The sequence below is a fragment of the Canis aureus genome, chromosome X (assembly GCF_053574225.1).
Source record: "Canis aureus isolate CA01 chromosome X, VMU_Caureus_v.1.0, whole genome shotgun sequence".
In the NCBI taxonomy this organism is placed as follows: domain Eukaryota; kingdom Metazoa; phylum Chordata; class Mammalia; order Carnivora; family Canidae; genus Canis; species Canis aureus.
The window spans coordinates 108,913,699-108,931,178 of NC_135649.1; the positions used below are offsets into that span (position 1 = coordinate 108,913,699).

The following is a 17,480-nucleotide window of genomic DNA, read 5'->3' on the forward strand; positions in this document are numbered from 1 at the left end:
TATGAAAACGCTCCCCTGAGTAGCTGTGTCTTTGACTCCTAACGAAGCAGACACAACCCACCCCCACCCTTGCTGCTTCAGGGGCCTAAGCCTCTTGGACGACATGAAGGTAAACACTAAGAAAGATAACGTTATTGGTAAAAATCATGGAGCAGTGGAGATGGAAGGAAGGGGAAGGTAACTGACAGATGCACCTGAAAGAAGGAGGGAAGCCAGAAGATTAGATAAAGGTAGAAATAGAGGAAAAAATACAAAGTGGGGCATCTGGGTAGCCCAGTAGTTAAGCATCTACCTTCAACACAGGTCATGATCCCCAGGTCCTGGGATCGAGCCCTGCATCGAGCTCCCTCGTCTCGGGGAGCCTGCTTCTCGCTCTCCCTCTGCCTCTCCCTCTGCCCTTCCCCTACTCATGCTCTCCCCACTCTCTCTCAAATGAATAAATTAAAAAATCTTAAAAAATAAAATACAAAGTGAGAGTTTCACCTTTTCCTCAGGATATATGAAACCAGGGACCATTAAATCCCTGGAGCTTGACCTGCTGGGAAGGCAGTTAGGACTGCAGACTAGCTAGACTAGCTAACCGGCTTCCTTCATCTCTCTCTACCTTCCTCCTTTCTAGACAACTCTGGAGCACCTGACTTAACGGGTCATTTCATGTGCACGCCCCGGGCTTCCCAGTGCAGGGCCCTCCCGGGTGGCTGGCGGCAGGAGCCCAGGACCATTTGTCGCCCTTCCTTTCCCTGGTGGCGGCCCTGGAAGTTAGGTGGGACCGCGGGTGTCCAGTGCACGGTTTGGAGAAGGAAGGGAGGCCCAGAGTACAGAAGTGACTTTCCCAGGGTCTTCAAGCAGGGTTGTAGAAGGTGGGGCCCAGGCGCTCCCAGAGGTGACTTGTCTGCTCCTGGAGCCACCCTCTGTTGCTGGGTAGCTAGGGCAAGTGTCTCTCAAAAGATTCTCTTTCTACCTTAATGGCATTATCATTATTTAATCAGGAAAATGATATTACCATGCCATTACCTCATCTGCTTGCATGTTGGTATCAGTTTTTGTGATCTCTTAGGGTCAGGATCATCCGTGACTTTCTGATTCCATCGTCACCTCCACAGAAATGAAATGATAGTGCAGAGGAAATGATGAGCTCAGCTCAGGGGTAATGTTGGTTCTTTCCGTTCCTGAAGCCCTCTTCTCCCTCTTCCTTAGGCTTTCTTCTATGTGGGCAGATTTTTGCCTTCCTCTTTTCTTTGGGCCAGGTACCACTTAGTTTTCTGCTTGCTTTTAGCATGAAAAAAAGCAAGAGAGAGAGAGAGAGAGAAAGAGGGAGAGAAGGAGGAAGAAAAGGAGGAAGGGAGGAAAAGAGAGAGAGAGAGAAAGGCGGGAATCCTGAGCTCCTTCTTAAGTCATTCTATGATTATATGTTCTTTTGTTTGTCCTAATGTTTATTTTCTCTTCCTGCCTCCCTCTGATTAATTCATTAATTGAAACATTTATTCACGGGGAAAAATGTTTTCACACTTCCTTGCTCCCCGCCCCACAGGAAGTAAGGATGTTTGTTCAAAGAGAAGTGGTTTTAGGAATCTCAAGAAAGGTTCTCAGGCTGGTATAAGAAAGCCCATCAGCTAAATAGATTGCTGGCCTTGACCCCTTTCTCTCTACACTGCTGAAGCTTTTAGCAGAACAAAAATGCTGGGATTAAATGTGGTTTCAAGGGTGAGGAGTAAATTAGCAGATGTCACCCTGAAAATGATGACACGCTGACAGACCCATTAGAAGGACATGTTTTATGAGTGAATGAAGAAGTTAAGCATAGTTCTGGGATCATCTGGGTTTACACACATTTGAAGAATGCCAGTGTTCAGCAAATGAGTCATTTATGTCATAGGAGGTACTTTTTTGCGGTATGGCCTGTCTTGTTAGACTGCATATATGCCCTTACTGGAGACACAAGTCACAGTATGTCTCCCATTCAGAGCATTAGAAATCCCGGGGAATACAGTTTGCTACTGTTTTGTCTTCCTCTTTAAAGTAACCAGAACACTGGGACTGTTGAGAAGAATCCTGATGCTATAAGTACATTTGATCAAGACTCTTCCTCACTGAGCTCATTTATTATAAACGCAGTTTTCAATTAGATGAGGCTGGTAAATATAGGTCTCAAGGTAGTAGAAAATTTCTCTTTAGTTTACCTGTAGACAATCAGGACAGTATCACCCCCAAATTTTGATGGCCATGATTGCAGTTTTCATAGACAGATGAGTTTGCAGTTGATGAGACTCCCCAGCTTTATATGCCTCTACAAGTGATGTAAAACTGTTGTACGGGGCCTGCGTTTGTTTGGCCTAATGATCATCTCTGCCCAGAGTGCTGTGCTTTAGTGGCAGGACATTAGTAATCTGTGCAACACCACCATCTTGGGATACTTTTCTCCTGCACCACACAGGAAAGCCTGCAGGTGTCTTAAGGAATTAGAGAAACGCTTTCTGTTTTCTATTTCCAACCTTTCTGTTTGTATTACTCAGAGAGGGCCATTGTGAGAATTAAATGAGATGTTGTGGCTGAAAGTGCTTTAGAAATATAAAAGTTGAATTCTAGTTACTGCTCTGAGAAGTTATTATGGGAAGAAGAAAAGACGAATTCCCAGTGACTGGAAGTTCTTACTTCATCTATTGAACTATCCTGAAATTCAGTTCAGCACTCTCCCTGAAAATCCCCTTTATTATTTATTTTTTGACTTTTCTTAGGATAAAAGTAATTTATTATGGTTACACAGCCTCTGTCTTATTAGAGTATCGCAAAGCTCTTTTTATTATTCACATTTGCATTTTATTAAAATATGCTTTTCTGAGATGGAAGGTGGCATGGAATGCACTTTTAAATAGTACTTCAAAATTATAAATAACACTCTTGGAGAAAAAATGAGAAGAAAAGTGATAAATAGATAAATACAAAGAAAAGTCAGAATCACCTGTGACCTCACCACCTTCAGATACTTCTCAATATTTGAGCTGTATTCCTCCAGATGTTTTATACATAGACATACACACATAGATTATAATTCAAAATAAAAACAGGGGGATCCCTGGGTGGCTCAGCGGTTTAGCGCCTGCCTTCAGCCCAGGGTGTGATCCTGGAATCCTGGAATCGAGTCCCATGTCGGGCTCCTTGCATGCAGCCTGCTTCTCCCTCTGCCTGTGTCTCTGCCTCTCTCTCTGTGTGTGTCTCTCATGAATAAATAAAATCTTTAAAAAAAATAAAAACAGGATCGTATCACACACACTAGTCTGTAACCCTCTTTTTTCTAAATCTATCATGCCTATCTTGGGCAGCATGTTTAAATGGTTTCTTGTGTCCTATTGTATAAAGTATCATGGTTTTCTTCTATGTTTAGCTTGTTTTTAGGTTTTCTTTATTTTAGACCATGTTGCATGCAGTCACTGTGTCGTGAATTCCTTGTGCAGGTAATTAGTTCTGCCACTTTCTACTACTTGTATAACCTCAGGAAGGTTGCTCAGAGTCTCTGTGCCTCAGCTTCCATGTCTGTGAAATGGGGATGATGTATGGTGTTGCAAAGATTGAATGAGTTAAGGTAGGGAAAGCACTTAGCCTGCCTCCCTCAGAGTAAGTGCTGAATAAATGTTAATAGTTGTTATTTATAGATGATAAATAGCTAACTGTAATGCTGCATCAATTCCTTTTAAAGGCATTTGAGTGATGGAAGTGATGAAAGACTGCAATTTAGTCTCCCCACAGGAGTGTGTGTGAATGTTTTCCTATCCTTGTCATCCCCGAATATTATCATTCTTTCTAATCTCTGCTAATCTGATAGGTGTTTGCATTCTTTAAAATGATTACTCAAGTTGAGAATTTTATGTGTCATTTTCCAATTGATTTTTATAAAACTACCTTATACTCATGACATTAGCCTGTCATCTTTCACTTTACAAATGTTTTTTCTTAGTTTATGACTCAGGGAGATATTTAAGAAAAACATCATTAAAAATAAATACCTTTTAGACTTAAATTTTCTCCATTTTCTGCTTAACTAGATAGTGCAGTACAATTCATCCTTTTAAGAATAGTTTTACTTAAGGCTTTTATATTTTAGTCATAGCTGGAAAGGGTAGCTGGCTATTAAATGCATTCCTTTTCTGCCTTCCTTAGGGCTTTCAGAGGTTCTATTTAAAGCTTCTGTCCTTACAAGCATTTTTTTACAGTGGCATTCAGAGAGCCCCTGAGGTTCTGCATGGATATATATATATATATATATATATATATATATATATTTCCTCATATTCTAGATGAGAGCGTGGCCAACTTTTTCTGTAAAGGGCCAGAGAGTAAATATTTTAGGCCTTATGGTCTTTGTTGCAACTATCCAAAAACAGTCGTAGAAGTAAATGAATGGGCATGGCTGAGTTCCAATAAAACTTTATTTATAGACACTTAAATTTGAATTTTGTGTAATTTTCACATTCCTTGAAATATTCTTCTCTCGGTTTTTAAAAACCATTTAAAAATGTATAAACTATTCTCAGTGGGATGAACAGAAATAGGTAGCAGGCCAGATTTGCTCCATGGGCTATAGTTTGCTGGCCCCCGAGATAGAATATCTAGAAACAGACCCCAAAAATACAGCCAATTAATTTTCAACAAAGGTCCAGGGAAATTTTATTTTATTTTTTAAAAGATTTATTTATTTACTCATGAGAGACAGAGAGGGGGGGGGCAGAGGCACAGGCAGAGGGATAAGCAGGCTCCATGCAGGGAGCCCAACGCGGGACTCAATTCTGGGTTTCCAGGATCAGGCCCTGGGCTGAAGGTGGTGCTAAACCGCTGAGCCACCTGGGCTGCCCAGTACAGGGAAATTTTAAAAAAGAAAGGAGAGGGCACCTGGGTGGCTCAGTGGTTGAGCATCTCTCTTTGGCTCAGGTCGTGATCTGGGGTCCTGGAACCTGCTTCTCCCTCTGCCTATGTCTCTGCCTCTCTTTCTGTGTCTCTCATGAATAAATAAATAAACAAAATCTTTAAAAAAAAACCTCACTTTAAATAAAAAAGAAATAAAAAAGAAAGGAGAGTCTTTTTCAGAAATGATGTTGGCACAATTGGAAATCCATAAGCAAAACAAAAACAAAAATGTACCCTAATCTAAACCTAACACATGATGCAAAGATTAACTCAGAATGGGCTGAGTAGATCTACACGCAAAATAGATCTACTAAAATGTAACATACATCTACATGTAAAACAAAAACTACAAAATGTTATTTATGAAAACATAGGAGAAAGAATTGTTAGACATGACACCAAAAGCACAGTCCATGAAAGAAAATACTGCTAAATTGAACTTTAACAAAATTAAAAACTTTTGCTCTGCAAAGATACCATTAAGAGAATGTTGGTTGGTCTATTTTTCTTACAAGGTGATCTGAGCCCCACTGTTAGTAAATAATTGCCTGATAAGTAATTGCATGAATTTCAAGGAGCTTGATTTTGTTCGCAGTCTTCCTATGAATATCCTTTGTAACACAAGACCACAAATCTCCCTTATCAGAGTCCTTTCCCCCAAGGTGGCAAACAAATGTAGCCACACCCTACCAGTTGGGCCTGGGCTCAGCTGAGCAGCCTGAGGGCTTGGATTTGACCTGGGAATTGTATTTTTCACTCACTGCACAAGGCTTATAAGCTATATTTGCTGAGGATGGAGAAAAAGACCCTGAAACAAGTTTTTATGCCAAGGGAATAAGTTTTCCCTAATAGGAAAACTGAAACCGAGAGTTGTCTGATGAAGAATGAGATGGAAGGTAGGAATTTAGGAATTTACCAGTAGTTGCTACAGCTGGATGATCTTGGCATTCATAATATTAGGTCATGGCTATGCCCTTTACCTCATATGCCTTCCTGGTCCTTATCTGTGAACTGAAGATACTCCCCCACCTTCATCCATAACAGCTGTCTTTGTTACCTCTTAGACATGCTGCAGGAGCTAAGAAAATCTCTTAAAACATGATGAAAGGTGCTTTATAAGTGCCAATGTCTTTGTCAATGAAACAAAATGATTCTTTATTATATCTACTACCCTTTTAATGGAAGAAAAGCATGTGTCAGGATGCAGAATCAATACGGTTTTCTAAACATGAATGCAAATGAAAACAGCTGTAGGATGCACTTCCTTGAGAGGTAAACTGTGTTGTTAGCCAGGTGCTTTGAATGATCCAAAAGTATCATCAGAAACAGCTTCCAAAATTTAGCATTAAATGGGCACCTAGGTGGCTCAGTCGGTTGAGGGTCAGGCTCTCGGTTTTGGCTCAAGTCATGATGTCATGGGTGGTGGGATCAAGCCCTATGGGGTGGGGGTGGGGTTCCATGCTCAGCAGGGAATCTACTTGAAGATTCCTTCCCTTTACCTCTCCCTCTCAAATAAATAAATCTTTTTTTAAAATTTAGCATTAAATAGTCATCTTGATGTAAGTGATTTAACAAGTAGAAAATGGGAAATTTCTATGAAAAAATACTGGTGCATAATTTTGCATACTTGATTATGTTTAAATAGACCCAAATAATGTATAAGCACTTCCTTAATGAGTTGCATTTTGTGTATGACTTGTTCACATGCCTTCATGTGTTAATGGCTCATGGCATGCTTTAAGCCCAATCATAAGTAAACAGGACAGGTCCTCTCTGCAAATATCCCCTTTTCACATGATTGCTGATTTTTGAAGTAGATTTATGGGGGTAGAAGGTCTTTAATTCTGACATTAGGAAAGAGGCTAAAAGCATAAATATTTTCTGAAACTTAAGATTATGTAACCTGCAAATAAAATAATGAAATTGGTAAGCTATTGTTGTATATTTGTTGCGTACAAACTGTATGGCCATGCCCCACAACTCTGGGAGACGCCCAATATGAATGGTGATTCTGAATGTGGACTGTTATGGAAGTATCTGTTGGCTGCTATTCTCTGTAAGAGGCTCCAGATAGAAGCATCTTCTTCTAAGAGGGAAACAGGCTGTGAGTCATGAGGCCTTAGGGGCTTCTGCTCTGGCTTCTCTCCTATTAAAATCCCTTCAGGCCTTCCTCATTCCTGCTTGCCTGCCTCCCATAATGTCTGTGGAAGTTCTCTTTCTGGGGACCAAGATTTGATCTCTGCTTTTTGATCAGTTCTAAGTGACATCTGGACTCAAAGGTTACTTTTGTGGCATTTCCTAACCCACATGCTCTGAGTGGGTTTTGAGAGTATAGGGTAGTGATCCCCTCAGTTCTCCAAGTGGATCAAAAGGGCCTTAGGTAGCTGGAAGCCCCCTCTGAGTTGATAGCTTTCAACAACATTTGGCTTCCAGCAATATGGCATCAAAATAGTATCATTTTATATGTGTTCTATTATCTGAAAAAAAATTGGGTGGCACTGACTTACTGCATGTATTTAAATTTTCCATATAACGATGTTTAACACTGACTCTACTTTTCCTTAGGGAATATTCACCTTCCCTGTTAAAGAAAGGTACATATGACAAGCAGAGGAGACTCCAGGATAATTAAAAAACTCTTGTATGTCTTTTCATTTTAGAAATTCTTTCTCTAGGACTTCTTTTGGGAATTAGACCTTGAAATAGCTCAGACTTTTAAAGATAGACCTTAAAGTTCTATTAAATCTAAAATAAAATAAATTCTAATTAAAGAAACAGTCTTTTTTAAGCAAGTATAATTTCTGGCTGTAGCCATGCTGGCATTAAAGGTGTTAGGCTTCCTCTCCTGCCATAGACAACTTTAAAATTGGACAAAATACGTGAACCCACTGTTTTTAGGCATTGAGTAATACATAGCTCGGGGATGCAATCCTTGAGATAAAGATTCCACATCAACCCTGGCTGTTTTCCTGGGGGCTCTTTCAAAATTGCAACACAGGGCAGTGGGCCCCATCAGAAAGCAGAAAACTCATTAGCTAGAGGAAACCAAGATTGTAATTCAGGGCTGCCAGGGTGACTGGACTTTCGGGGCAGTGAATTGCCAAGGAGCAAGCTGTACAAAGAGCAAGCTCCAGCAGGCTATATAGAGGAGTCTCTTGAGTCTTTTGTCAAATACTAAGCTGTGCATCAACAGGGCAAGACTCCGCCAGGCCTAGCAGAAAACAAGCACATGGGAGCAGGTGGGCCATGAGCTGAATGAGTATCTCAGAAGTCACCAGGGATGGGAGGGTGGTGGCCTTTCTGGCCAAGCAGGGTAGAAAAACTCTGTTGAATACACCTGGCATTCAGGTAATTGAACCCAATTGTAATTGAGAACCCAGAAAAGGCAGCCACGGGAACAGTGCTACCCTAACCTACCCTAACAAAGTATTTAAGCAGAGCCTTGACAGGTCAAGCTGATCTGCAAGTAACTTGCTCGCCATAACAAAACTCAACACTCTTACAAGGAAGATCGCAAAAATCCAGTCTTCAGGGTGTAGCTTATATAGTTGTTGAGACCATTCAGTCACAAATTACTCTATGTATGAAGAAGTAGGAAAATGTGAGGGATGTTGTGGGTAGCTTATAGAAGACATGGGGACATTTCTGAATAGTTTGCAGGCATCCATACATGCTTCAGTTCATATTCGCATGACCAAGTGGAGGCTTGATTAGTGCTCTTTGTGTGTTCCTTATCCAATTTCTCTCTCTCTCTCTCTCTCTCTCTCTCTCTCTCTTGAGAGGCAGAGACCCAGGCAGAGGGAGAAGCAGACTCCCTGTGGGAAGCCTGATATGAGATTCAATCCCGGAACCGTGGGATCACGACCTGAGCCAAAGACAGATGCTCAACCGCTGAGCCACCCAGGCATCCCTAGTTTTTCATTACCAGTTATATAATATGTCAAATGACAGAGTCCTAAACTAACGTTGCAAAGCCTGTAAGTTATTGCCCAGTAAAAAAAAATCAGGGTTTTTTTTTTTTACAAGTTAGATAAATTCTTTGAGGTCATGAGTTCTCAGTATCAACAAAATAGTGAATGACTCCCTAAGCCTTGACAATCCTAGAATGTTGACATTTGTAATGTGACATTTTCCTTTAATTTCTTTCATCAGTGTTTTATAGTTTTCATTTTGTAGGTCTTTCACCTCCTTGGTTAAGTTTATTCCTAAGTATTTTATTATTTTTGATGTGACTGTGAGTGGGATTGTTTTCTTAATTTCTTTCTAGTACTTCATTGTTAGTGTATAGAAATGCAACAGATTTCTGTATATTAATTTCACGTCCTGAAGCCTTACTGAATTCATTTATCAGTTCGAATAGTTTTTGGAAGAGTCTTTCAGATTTTCTCTATAGAGTATAATGTCATCTGCAAATAGTGGAAGTTTGACTTCTTCCTTGCCAATTTGGATGCCACTTACTACTTTTTGATGTCTGATTGCTGAGGCTAGGACTTCTAGTCTATGTTGAACAATAGTGGTGAGAGTGAGCATCCCTGTCATGTTCCCGACCTTAGGGGAAAGGCTCTCAGTTTTTCCCCCATTAAGGATGATGTTAGTTACGGGTTTTTCATATAAGGCCTTTATTATGTTGAGATATGTTCCTTCTAGACCTACTTTGTTGAGAGTTTTTATCATGATTGGATGTTGTACTTTGTCAAATGCTTTTTCTGCATCTGTTGAGATAATCATATGGTTTTTATCCTTTCTCTTGTTAATATGATGTATCATACTGATTTGTTTTTATTAAGATTTTATTTATTCATGAGAGACACAGAGAGAGAGAAGGAGAGACATAGGCAGAGGGAGAAGCAGGCTCCATGCAGGGAGCCCAATGCGGAACTTGATCCCGGATCCCAGGATCATGCCCTGAGCCAAGGGGAGACGCTCAACCGCTAAGCCACCCAGATGCCCCTATCATACTGATTTGTGAATATCAAACCACCCTTGCATCCCAGGAATAATCCCACTTGATCATGGTGAATGATTTTTTTTTAATGTACTGTTGAATTTGGTTTGCTGGTATTTTGTTGAGGATTTTTTCATGTGTGTACATCAGGGATATTGGCCTATAGTTCTCTTTTTTAGCAGTGTCTTTTTCTGGTTTCATGTCAGGGTACTGCTGGCCTCATAGAATGAATTTGGAAGCTTTGCTGTCTCTTCTATTTTTTGGAATAGTTTGAGAAGATTAGGTATTAGCTCTGCTGTAAGTGTTTAGTAGAATTCCCCTGTGAAGCCATCTGGTCCTGACTTTTGTTTGTTGGGAATTTTTTGATTACTGATTCAATTTCATTGCTGGTAATCAGTCTGTTCAAATTTTCTGTTTCTTCCTGATTCAGTTTTGGGAGGTTATGTGTCTTTAGGAATTTGTCCATTTCCTCTGGGTTGTCCAATTTGTTGGCATATAATTTTTCATAATATTCTCTTCTAATCCTTTGTATTTCTACAGTGTCAGTTATTGTTTCTCTTCCTTCATTTCTGATTTTATTTATTCGGGTCCTCTCTCTTTTTTTTCTTGATGAGTCTGGCTAAAGGTTTATCAATTTTGTTTATCTTTTCAAGGAACCAGCTCCTGGTTTCATTGATCTGTTTCATTGGGTTTTTTAGTCTGGAATGTGACATTTCCTTGAGCGAATTTGTATCTGGGGCTATATCCTTGGTTTCTCTCATGAACTGTGGTCTGTCAGGCATTTCTTCTGACATTGAGAGAGACAGTAGTCTTTTTTTTTTCCCCTCTTACCTCATAAACCATGATGTTGATGAGCCTGCTTTAATAACTGACTTACGGGGATGTTGGAAATTCTGAGCCAAAATCCCAGCCATGCAGAATAATTGCATCTCTTGGGGAGGTGTTAACAAGCAGAGGCAAAGCTGAGTGCTCTTGGGCTGTGGCTTCTATGGATCTTTCTCTCAATAGACCCCCTGAAGCTCCACGCAGAAGACGTTCATTAGTAAATATTAAACAGCGCTTTCTGTACTGCTGGTGGGATGCTGAGGGTGTAAGACCCCCTCGGGACACTCTGAGGCTCACTTAACAGCCACACTGAAAGTGTACAGCACTCACTTTCTTCTGGCGTGATATCTCAGTCATCAAAGAAGGCCATGAAAATTTTTTTTCAGCCATGCTGGATAACTTCTGGGAAATCAGAAATTTCTGGGGAATGTGGGGACAGCTAACCACCAAGAGAAGTGACTGAGCACTTAAAATGAATCGATTTTAATCTTTCCATTTTTTGGTTTGATATGTCCATTTGTAAGCTATGCATTCCCGTCTGAACTCAAATAGTGCACTTACAGTGTCTGAGAAAATGTGGCCTACATTTTGGAGGTACTTTTTGTTTCTACAATTATAGACAAATAATTAATGCGGTACAGACCAACAGGTAAGCCACATCATATAGATGAAGCTTTCTTGTGTAGCTAATCTATACTTGCTCTTCCTCATTCAATTTGACCTCACTTCTGATGTTTGAAAATTGAGAGAAGTAGATCAATAGTCTGGGGGAAGATTGGGCCATCCATCATTTCATCCATTTAGCCAACATTTATTCAGAATCGGTATTTGCCTGGAAATGTTCTAGGTATTTGGTGGGTGTAAAGGTGTAAAGATAAGATCCTTGTTTTCAAAAAGCTTACCATTTTTGAGAGTCTTCCTACTCAAAGTGTGGTTCATGGACCAGCAGCATATGCATCACCCAGAAACCTGTTAGAAATACTGAATCTCAGACCTGCTTTAGACCTACTGAATCCAAATTGGCATCTTCACAGGATCCCCAAGTGGATAGTATGTGCATTAAAGTTTGAGAAGCACTAGTCCAAATCATTGATTGTTAACCTGCATATTGGGAGGACCTGGGGACTTCTAAAAAGTGCCGATTTCCTGGTGCCACTGCCTAGAAATTGTGCTTGAATTGTGGGGTGTAGCCCAGGCATTGGGAATTTTAAAAACTCCCAGATAAATGTGCAACCACCATTGATAAACCCTAAACTATTAGGTTGCTCTGCATTCTTGACAAAAGGGAGCCCAGAAGGAGGTTGCAGCTCATTCTGTTAATCAATCTGCAATCCAGGTGGCAGGTTTGTCTCTTGTAAACATTTGTAGTGCCTAGACTAGAGTCCAATTGGCCAGAGCTCACTGGTGACTTTCTGCCAACAAGTTGCATGTCAGGAGGTGACCGTCAGCCGGCCCCTGCTTTGGTTAGCTGTGTGACGTGCTGGAGTGCTTCAGCCACATTTTTCAGGGCTCCTCCGACAGGATCAAGTGGACTAAGGCATGATATTGGGGTCTGGGCAAGTCTTCCCTCCTCAGACCTGCCCTGGGGCCTTGGTGTCCCTCTCTTTGGCTTTCTTCCAAGTGTGTGAGCTACAGCCACTGGTGGTTTCACCCAAGGATGGTGACAAATGTGTGTGATCTTAATTCAGAAGCTTTCCTGGTCAGGGCATTGGAGCAGCTCAGTGGTTGAGTGTCTGCCTTTGGCTCAGGTCATGATCCTGGGGTCCTGGGATCGAGTCCCACATTGGGCTCCCCACAGGGAGCCTGCTTCTCCCTCTGCCTGTGTCTCTGCTTCTCTCTGTGTGTCCCGCATAAATAAATAATCAATCTGTCTGTCTATCTATCTATCTCTTTAAAAAGAAGATTTCCTGATCATATTGTCCCTCAAGGTCCCTGAGACCAGTCCATAGAATCACCATAATAATGATAACCACCAGCAGTTATGTGGCTCTTTACACCTCGCCAAGATTTTCCTGTGTGTCAAGAGACTGAGACCCAGAGTTTTTATAACCAGAGGGCCACTTAAGTCTCCGCAGGCCCGTTTGCTCTCTTTCCCCCTTTCCTGAGATAGCTCCGAGAACCTGACATAGTGCAGAATGTAGAGGTAGGAGGACAGCACAACTACAGCTCTATTTATTCATTCCTTCAAAGGAAAAACATCATTTGTTTTTTATGAGGAAGAATACCATATTTTACTCAAATATCTGCCTGGTGATGAGGCATCCGGAAACCATTTTGAGGACTTGGTCATAGAAGAGTGACCATTCTATGTCAGAAATATCATTCTTTCCATACTCTTGACTCTTTTTAAAGTACTTTCCTCTGCTTTTGTGCCAGTAGAGTTATTTCTAATTGTCATTGTTCTGGAAACTTTCATCTACATGCTGATCTTTCACTCTTTCCCACTGCAAACTCCTGCCTCATTCAGAAGCTGCCCCCTCAACCTGCTTATACTGGGCATTACTCATCACTATTGGAATCTCAAAATCCGCTAGGGTGGTCATCCTCTTGGGTTACATCTCTGTTTCCAGTGTGATTATTAACAGTGTCCCAGGTTTGAAAAGAATTTAAATGGTCACTCTCACATGTTCCAGTATTTTGGCTGCACTGCCTCTCTCCTCAGTGGTCAGCTGCTATCTCATTGTCCTGCTTTCACGCACCTCCTGCCATCCTCCTTGGGGACATCCGCTCCACCCTGATGACATGCTGGCCTCGCACATCACTGACCAGCTGCCCCTCCATTCTGCTTCTGTCACTCACAAGGGCCATCTTGCCTCACACTTCACATCGCTCTTCAGTAGATGTTGGTTGGGAGCCCCCTGGGAGCCAGGCACTGCCTTCACTCTAAGTGCTGGTTCTTGAATGTTTTCTTCCATGACCCCTGCTTCCTGCTTTCCCTCTTCCCTTCCTTCATGCTTAGTGATCCTGCTTCTGACCTTTCTCATTGCCTTGGTTCGTCTCTCATTGTCTCTTTTCAGGCTACCTGGTTCATCTTGGTCCCACTTGTTTTTAAATCTGGCCTACCACTCCTGCTGGCATTTCTGCATCATATTGATTCGCTGTCTGCCTCTCCCACTAGGCTCTGAGCTCCGGAGCCCTGCAAGGACATTATGATTTTCTGTTTACCCCTGAATTCCTCTGCTATCCTGTATGTTTTCAGTCCTCAGTAAATAAATTAAATTTGCTGCTCCTTTACATTTCCAGAAGCACAGCCCTCATATGAATAATTGTCTCTTCGTCTCTGCAATCAAAAGGCTTGTTCTTTTGCCTGGTTTGTCAGAAAGGATGTATTTCCACTTCTCATTTTGCTATCGGAATTGTTCCCATTTCCCTTAAATTAGCTTCTCTTGCCAGGGGGTAAGAAGCGCCCTGCACCAGATGCCTTGACCCTGAGCTGGTTTCTATCCTGCAGCGGGGCTCCCCCTTTCACTTTCCTCCATGTCCTGGGGCACACTGGCTGTTTTCTTTTAGGAATGTGCTTATCTCATCCATGAGCCTTGTATTTATCTTCATACCAATCAGAACAGTAAGACAGATTGTACTCTACCTTCCCTCTCTTACCTTGAGTTACACAATGATTAGTAATGTTAATGTTTTCCTTAAAAAGCTGAGTATAGACAAGCCATCTAAGCCATTCTCCACTGATGGGAGATCTAATAAATATGTCGTTTGCATACTTTTCCCCTGTAGGCATATATGAGTTCTCCAGTTATTCTGGATATGCTTCTGCAAATTTTCTTCATTGTTTTTCTCACACATAAAGGAAAAGGCTTCGTTACAATGATTCAACCCAATGATTGGGTTGCTCCTTGCCTAAGATAAGGCAAGGCATGGATATGCACCAGTCAGAAAGTTTGGAAGGAAGCTTTTGGAAAGAAATGTAGCACCCAACAATATTTGAGTGCCTTTTGTGGATGTAATTCTGTATCAGGTGCTTTGAAATGAATGTGCAGGGAAGTTCAGTCCTCACATAAGCAATCCCTTTGCGCATGAAAAGATTTAAGATTGTTTGAAAAGCTGTGAATGATTATCTCTGCTTTGGTACCAGAGCTCTTGGTTGATACCTATTAGCCATAAGGACCTTGTATAATATTGTATGTGGGTCTCTCACATAAATCTCTAAGCTCCCTGGAGTTAAGGATCATGTTCTTTGCGTGTTTAACGTCTGGTGCCTACAAAAGGAACTTACATATACTTTACATTTCATAGATGTTTGTTGAATTGAATATCGTGAAGTGCAAATTAACACAGTTGTGAGTATTTCAAGAAAAGATAAAGCATTCATCATTATCACTTTCCTAAAGGTGAGTTTCAAGCTGGGTTTGAAGAGAAGAAGGACTTGTCTGGAAAAAGAGGAGGGAAAAAAAGGTGCCAGGCATTTCCTTAAAAGCAGAGCCTTCTGAATTGAAAGGTTTAATTTCTAAGGATTAAAAGTAAAAGAATGTCACCCCCCCACCCCTTCATAACATTTCCTGGTATTGTTGATGACGAGATTTCTCAGAGTTGGAAGAACAGCAGGAGCCATCGTACTCTGCCACCACCGCCCCCATTCATGAATCCCGTCTGTGGGGACTGATGCTGGATTATTTAGGGAGTGATGTGACATCAGCAGGACCAGAATACTTACCTGGGCTTCTCTTTGTCATTTTCCAAGAAAGACAAGCATTCTCTTATGTTGTCTTTTGAACCTAGGTTTGTTCTGGGTAAATCTGAACTTGATGCTTCAAATGTCTGTTTTTTGGTGTTGGTCAGGACTAGAATTTACCATCTCTGCTTGAGCCCTCCTGGCCCCTTCCCTGCCCCACCCCGGTGCTGTAGAGGACCGGGAGTGCCTCTCCGTGGGCCCTGAGCATGATCTCCTCACTTTGTTGAGCATGCCCCGCTTCTGACGTACCTTAAAAAGACCTATGTGTTTCTAGCACTTTTTGGGAAGCCTTTGCTCATTTTAGGCTCTACAGGAATTCGTGATCACAGTCTGAGAACTGGGTTTTTACTCAAGGATGTGTACTCAACAGCAGTATACACTGTACATCCACTGGGCAGGAAGAAATGCCCAAGTGAGGAGGTTTGCGGTAGGCCAGGTGAGTCTTGGATTAGGCTGGTAGATGTGGAACTGGAGCTGGAGGACAAATATGAGATATATTATAAAGCTAGAGCAAATTGGCCTTCTAACTAATTGGATGTGGAGTAAAATAGAAGTGATTTTGTGGTCTGAGATTAAAGGCCCAGGAGAACCATGAGGCTGTTAGGCTCAGAACGGAAGCTTGGCACAGGCCAAGCTCTCCGGCTCTCTCTCTGGCACCTGGCATAAAATAGACGCTCAATAAACATTTGACGAGTGAATGAACAGAATAGGGATTATTTGAAGGGAAGCAGGTTTGATCTAGAAGAATGAGTAGATGTATTCTTTCATTTAGTAAGCAAACATGGAGTTCTGTGAGGTGGGGGAAGGGCTTTTCATGATGACAACTGTGCCCCATCACCACTGAGAGGAGAAGGTGAGGAAGAACAATGCGTTCATGAGCTTGCCAAAAGTGTGATTTTTCTTATGCTTGGCCGATTGTCACAAAGCCCTTTTTAATTTCCACAAGCTTTGTGATAGGGCAACCAAAGAGAACATTTGTGCGTGTGGTACTTTCTAAAGCACGTTTTACAGTTAACGAAATCATTTTATTTCAGCAAAATTCAGACGAAGAAAATACATATCCTCCCATCTTTAAAGAAAAGAAGATCGTATTGATTCAGGGCATCTGACAGCAGCCCTGGGTTTTGAGTCCCAGCCAGCAGCTCCAGCACACTTGTGCTTTTGTTCCTCCATCTGACTTGGAGATTTGTGCTGACTTCATCTCAGTAACCACTGTTGCACTGATAGCGGCCTCCAGGAAAGGGCCTCCATTCTCTGAGAGTGGTGGCAGGCCTCCTCGGAGGGTGCTTGCCACATTTCTCACTCTCTTCTCCCTGTTTTCCTAGGATTGCATCGACGTGGGCTGGTGGGAAGGAGAGCTCAACGGCAGACGAGGAGTTTTCCCTGACAACTTCGTGAAGTTACTTCCACCTGACTTTGAAAAGGAGGGCAATGTAAGTCTTCTGGCCTTGACGTCAGCGCTCCACACGCTCTTGAATTTGTGGCTTCCGTGATGGGTGTTGGGATACCGGGTGAGGGGAGTTTAGCGGACCACTGAAGAGCACTGGCGTTTTCATTCAGTGGACCTGGTTTCTGGGCCCTCAGCCGTCCTGTAGGCTGGGTGTGAGGGTGAACAAGTTCATTACCTGACAAGCCTCAGTTTCCTCATCTGACAGCTGGTCACAGTGACCCTTATACTGGTGTTGTTGCATGAATAAGATAATGTGTGTAAAGCACTCGTTGCAGTACCTGGAACATATAAGCACCCAAATGAGAAGAACTCTTGGGTGTCCCATTTGGTAAGCAGACTGCCTGCATCCTGTGTGGTATGTCCTTGGGGGGCAGTGGGTGGAATGCCCAATATTGTGGAAGTGGCTCCAAAGCACATTGTGAAGCCGATGATGCAGTGAGGCCACTGATGTTCCTACACTGTGTGTGCACAAACACGGACATGTATACAGACATACACACACGTCCATATATGTACTTGCATACACCTCTGATCTGTTTTCTCTCTGTGGGGACCCATTGTCCGATGCTGTTTAAATGAGCTGGTCCATCTTTGCCTCACTCCAGGTGAATTGTTTCTCTGATGATGATGGAACAAGAAATGTTGAAAAGTTAGAGGCACTTTACATCTTAAGAGGT

General features: G+C 41.9%; 1 protein-coding gene across 12 annotated transcripts in view; it reads left to right on the top strand.

Moving 5' to 3' along the window:
* Positions 1–17,480, top strand: part of SH3KBP1 (SH3 domain containing kinase binding protein 1) — a 339,190-nt gene that overhangs the window by 255,467 nt on the left and 66,243 nt on the right. For all 12 annotated transcript variants that reach the window (XM_077889066.1, XM_077889068.1, XM_077889065.1 and 9 more), the window contains one exon: positions 16,679–16,786. In XM_077889066.1, coding sequence (XP_077745192.1) covers positions 16,679–16,786 — 108 coding nt within the window. The remainder of the gene's footprint in view (positions 1–16,678; positions 16,787–17,480) is intronic.